The 4,354-nt window shown below is 38.7% G+C and overlaps 1 protein-coding gene across 1 annotated transcript; it reads left to right on the top strand.

Annotated features, from left to right (window-relative positions):
- Positions 1-457: 457 nt before the first annotated feature.
- LOC110097930 (glycerol-3-phosphate 2-O-acyltransferase 4) lies at positions 458-3,823 on the top strand. The gene is made up of 2 exons (XM_020824592.2): positions 458-1,187; positions 2,830-3,823. Exons 1-2 carry the CDS (start codon positions 561-563, stop codon positions 3,673-3,675), a joined length of 1,473 nt encoding a protein of 490 aa, XP_020680251.1. The 5' UTR covers positions 458-560; the 3' UTR covers positions 3,676-3,823.
- The last annotated feature ends 531 nt before the right edge of the window (positions 3,824-4,354 follow it).

Raw genomic sequence — 4,354 nt, 5'->3', positions numbered from 1 at the left:
ATATATATTAATTGGTAATATGGTATCCACTAGTTGCCACCCCCGTAAGAGTAGCGGCATGATTAATTCTTAGCTGACCTAGAAGAAGCACTCATCTCAGAAATCTTCTAACCCGCACTTGATTAAGCCCTATTTAAGAGGCGCTACGGCTCTAGGGGAATCGAGCACGGGTTGATCCTAATCATACTCGCCCACCAATCATGCTAAGCAACAATAGGTAAAAATAATTTTTTAATATAATTAATAATTATTTTAACCTTTCTTAGAGAGCCAATAAACTAGTTTGATTTATTTTCTCTAATAAAAAAGGATAATGATTTATATTTTATTTAAAAAAAATCTTACACGTCAGAAAATTCAGCTGACAGAATTTATTAGGAAAAAATAAAGAAAAGCAGCCGAAGGGCAAAACCGACCGTTGAGGGCGATAAGCAGAAGCCCGAATCGTCGTGTTCATATAAAGCGCGCGCCCGTATTTCCTTTCTCTTCACGCGCAAAAGCCCTCCCAAGCAGTGGATTCTCGTTTCTCTCACTCGAGAAGAACGAAGCGCGGATAAGCTATGCCGGCCGTACACAGGCCCTTCCCCTCCATCGCCGACTGCGACCTCTCCGGCCGCGATGCCCACACCGTCGCCGCCGACCTCGACGGCACCCTCCTCGTCTCCCGCAGCTCCTTTCCTTACTTCTTCCTCCTCGCGGCAGAAGCTGGAAGCCTCTTCCGCGCCGCTGTCCTCCTTCTCTTATCCCCGGTCATTTTCTTCGTCTACAAACTGGCCTCCGAAGCCGCCGGAATCCAGATCATGATCTACATCGCCGTCGCGGGAATCCCGATCCGAGACATCGAGCTCGTCGCCCGCGCCGTCCTCCCGCGATTCTACGCTGCTGATGTCCGAAAGGATAGTTATCGGGCTTTCCGGGCGTGCGGGCGGCGAAGGGTGGTGGTGACGGCGAACCCAACGGTGATTGTGGAGCCGTTTGTGAGGGAGTATTTAGGCGGGGATATGGTGTTGGGAACGGAGTTGGAAGTGGATTTGAAAACGGGGAAGGCTACAGGGCTCGTGGCCGGACCGGGGGTTTTAGTTGGGGGAAGGAAGAGGGATGCGATTGTGAAAGAATTTGGGGATGATTTGCCGGAGCTGGGGATTGGGGATCGGGAATCCGATCATGATTTTATGGCGATCTGCAAGGTTCGTACGTTCACTTTTCCCTCTCTGTTTTGCCTTTCTATCAGGCTTGATTCTGCACTGTCTTAGCCAGGTTCATAAAAGGGCTTAATTTCTATGATCTTCAAATTTAAATACATTGGGATGAAAAAAAATGATTAAATTTTGATCATAATGAGTTTTAAATTTTTTTTTTTATTTATAGATAAAAATAATATAAAATCAATAGCTTTTTACTTATTTTAAGTAAATTTAAGATTTAAGATTTTAATCAAAATTTTGTTACCTAAATTTTATCTTAATGTATGATTTTTCAGTTTGAAATTATAGAACTCTCTTTTCAATATTTGACACTTTTCAAATTAAAAAAAAAAAGTGAAAAAATAAAAATTTGATTTTGCGGTTAAAATGAACTTCACTTTATGATTAGAAAATTTGTGAGGAATATAAATTAGTTATTCTGACGGTAAAAAATAAATTTTCATGATAAATTTTTTTAAAAAAATATTGAAAAAGTAACAAAATAATTGCCTAATAAAATTATAATGTCATATGAATAGCAAAGGAGCAAGAAAATTGTCCCAAAAAAACTCTTAATCAACTCAATTATTAAAAAAAACTATTAAAAATAATAATATTTTTTTATGTTAAAAAATGGGGTTAAATATTTTTTGTATAGATTTTTCTGAGAATGATAAGATGACTCTAATGTTTAATATGACTTAGATTGATGAGTATGGGTATGGCATAGCCAAGTGGTTGGATCATAGATGCCCGTTTTAATGATTAGCAATGTTCTACCAAACCCAAATTTAATTCTCGTTTAATACATAATAAAGATATGGGCCCATGAAAGTAAGAACTTTTTTTTTTTTAAATGATATACAATATTAAAATAATAAAATTGTTGAAAAAAAAAATAGAGAAGCTTTCAATAGATTAAAGAATTTCTTTTCGTGTGTCGTCAGTAATTGGTCGCTTAAAGCTTTCAATTAATTGTTCCACTCATTGAGACGAGAGATTATTATGAGCAGAGTTCGGACACAGAGAACATTTCAGTTTTGTTACTGTGAAATGTAAAAACGCAGTGGTGAATAGTAATTGAGATTTTACTATTCACAGTCTCAAACCCGAACCGTTATGTGTCCGAACTTTCTCAAGTAATAATCTCTCCATTTGAGTATGGGGCAGTCTGGTTGGCCAAGTAAAATGTAATATGATATAAAATTAATATTATATATTTAATATACTTGGAAATTTTTTGGATGAGTGTAAGTTAAATATAGTTGATTATTTTATTTTTATTTTCTATTAGGGTATTGAAAGTAAAATAATTACAATGTAAATGCTTAAAGGTAGCGGCCAGTGGTTGTCAGTAGGCTTCGAGCAGTGGTGGCTGGTTGTGGCAGACGTTTGTAGGTGATAGAGGTGGAAGCGACTAGTGGTGGTTGTCGGCAAGTAGCGTGATGACCATCAAATATAAAGAATTTCAAATACATCAAAATTATATTAAATGTTGCATTTCATTTCACAATTAAATCAGGAAAAAAATCAAAATGAACCAATTGAATTTGAGTTTAATTTTTAAATTTATTTTATATTTATTTTGGTCATCAAAATAATGATTGCTATTTGATAATCTAATATTTGGTGAACCGCTGAACAGGAGGGTTATATGGTTCCACCAAACCGCGCCGCCCCGCGGGTGCCGGAGAGCGAGCTACAGAGCCGCACGATTTTCCACGACGGCCGTCTCGTCCAGCGGCCCGAACCGCTAACAGCGCTCCTAATCCTTCTCTGGTTCCCACTCGGCCTCTCCCTCGCCATTTTCCGCATATTCTTCAACCTCCCTATCCCCGTTCAACTGGTCCGCTACACCTACCGCCTCACCGGCATCCGCCTCTCCATCCGCGGCCTTCCTCCTCCGCCATCGTCCCCCGGCTCCCTCCTCGTCTGCAACCACCGCACCGCCCTCGACCCCATCCTTATCAGCATCGCCCTCGGCCGCTCCGTCTCCTGCGTAACCTACAGCATCTCTCGCATCTCCAGCATGCTTTCCCCGATTCCCAACGTCCCCCTCACCCGCGACCGCGCCACAGACGCAGCTCGCATCTCCGATCTCCTCCGCCACGGTGACGTCGTCGTCTGCCCGGAAGGGACGACTTGCCGCGAGCCATTTTTGCTTCGATTCAGCGCGCTTTTTGCGGAGCTCAGCGATCGGATCGTCCCCGTTGCCATCAACACCAAGCAGAGCGTCTTCGTCGGGACCACTGTTAGGGGGTTTAAGTTCGCTGATCCGTATTTCTTCTTTATGAATCCGAGGCCGGAGTATGAGGTGACTTTCTTGCCGGCGTTGAAAAAGGAGGAGACCTGCGGCGGCGGGAAGTCGCCGATTGAGGTTGCCAATCATGTGCAGAAGGTGATTGCGGATGAGCTTGGGTTTCAGTGCACGGAGTTTACAAGGAAGGATAAGTATCTTAAGCTTGGAGGGTACGATGGGAAGAAACGGTGAAAGATGCTCACAACGTGTTCGACCATATGCCTCATTACCGATTTTTTTTTCATTTTCTGGTAATAGTCTGCGTCTATGTTTTAAATTATTATTATTTTCTTTTCTTTTGTTGTGACAATTATTTTCTTTATTTATATTGAGATCTGAATGGCTTGCAAACTTGGTAAAATTTATGATTTTTTAATTTTTTTAACTTTTTCATTACTTTTATTTTCGTCTATATTTCCTGGATGAAATAAAAGTTTGGAAATATTATTTTAATTTAAGTCCTGACATTTAATTTTGATTTTGGTGATTTCAATCTATTTTAGAATTTATTTTATAGTATCATTTTGGTTTTTTAATTTTAAAAATATATTCAAGTTAATAAATTATCTAATTAAAATTGAAGTTATAACATGCATAAAATTAGAGATTATCAACATACAAGCTCAAAAAAAAAAAATTTTAATAGTTTTTCATTATTTTTTTTTAACACTGACAATTTATATTTGTCTTATATGTGTTCCTACTTTTTAAAAGCAAAAAATTATTTTTTATAATCATAATTACAAAAGTATGACTAATTCAGGTTTAAACGGTTATTTGTTTGTATGTGTCATTCCTTATAGGAACATTTCAACTTTTTGGCCCTATTCAATATAAAAAAATATTATCATATTTTATTATGTTACAATCG

This window comes from Dendrobium catenatum, unplaced genomic scaffold (assembly GCF_001605985.2).
Source record: "Dendrobium catenatum unplaced genomic scaffold, ASM160598v2 fragScaff_scaffold_1720, whole genome shotgun sequence".
In the NCBI taxonomy this organism is placed as follows: Eukaryota; Viridiplantae; Streptophyta; class Magnoliopsida; order Asparagales; family Orchidaceae; genus Dendrobium; species Dendrobium catenatum.
The sequence above is the reverse complement of the archived record's forward strand: the minus strand, read 5'-3'. Positions and strand labels throughout refer to the sequence as shown.

Bases quoted from the DNA above. Each gene is read 5' to 3' on its own strand.
- LOC110097930 (XM_020824592.2), top strand. From the start codon at position 561: ATGCCGGCCGTACACAGGCCCTTCCCCTCCATCGCCGACTGCGACCTC. The intron at 1,188-2,829 runs GTTCGTACGTTC...ACCGCTGAACAG, and splicing joins ATTTTATGGCGATCTGCAAG to GAGGGTTATATGGTTCCACC.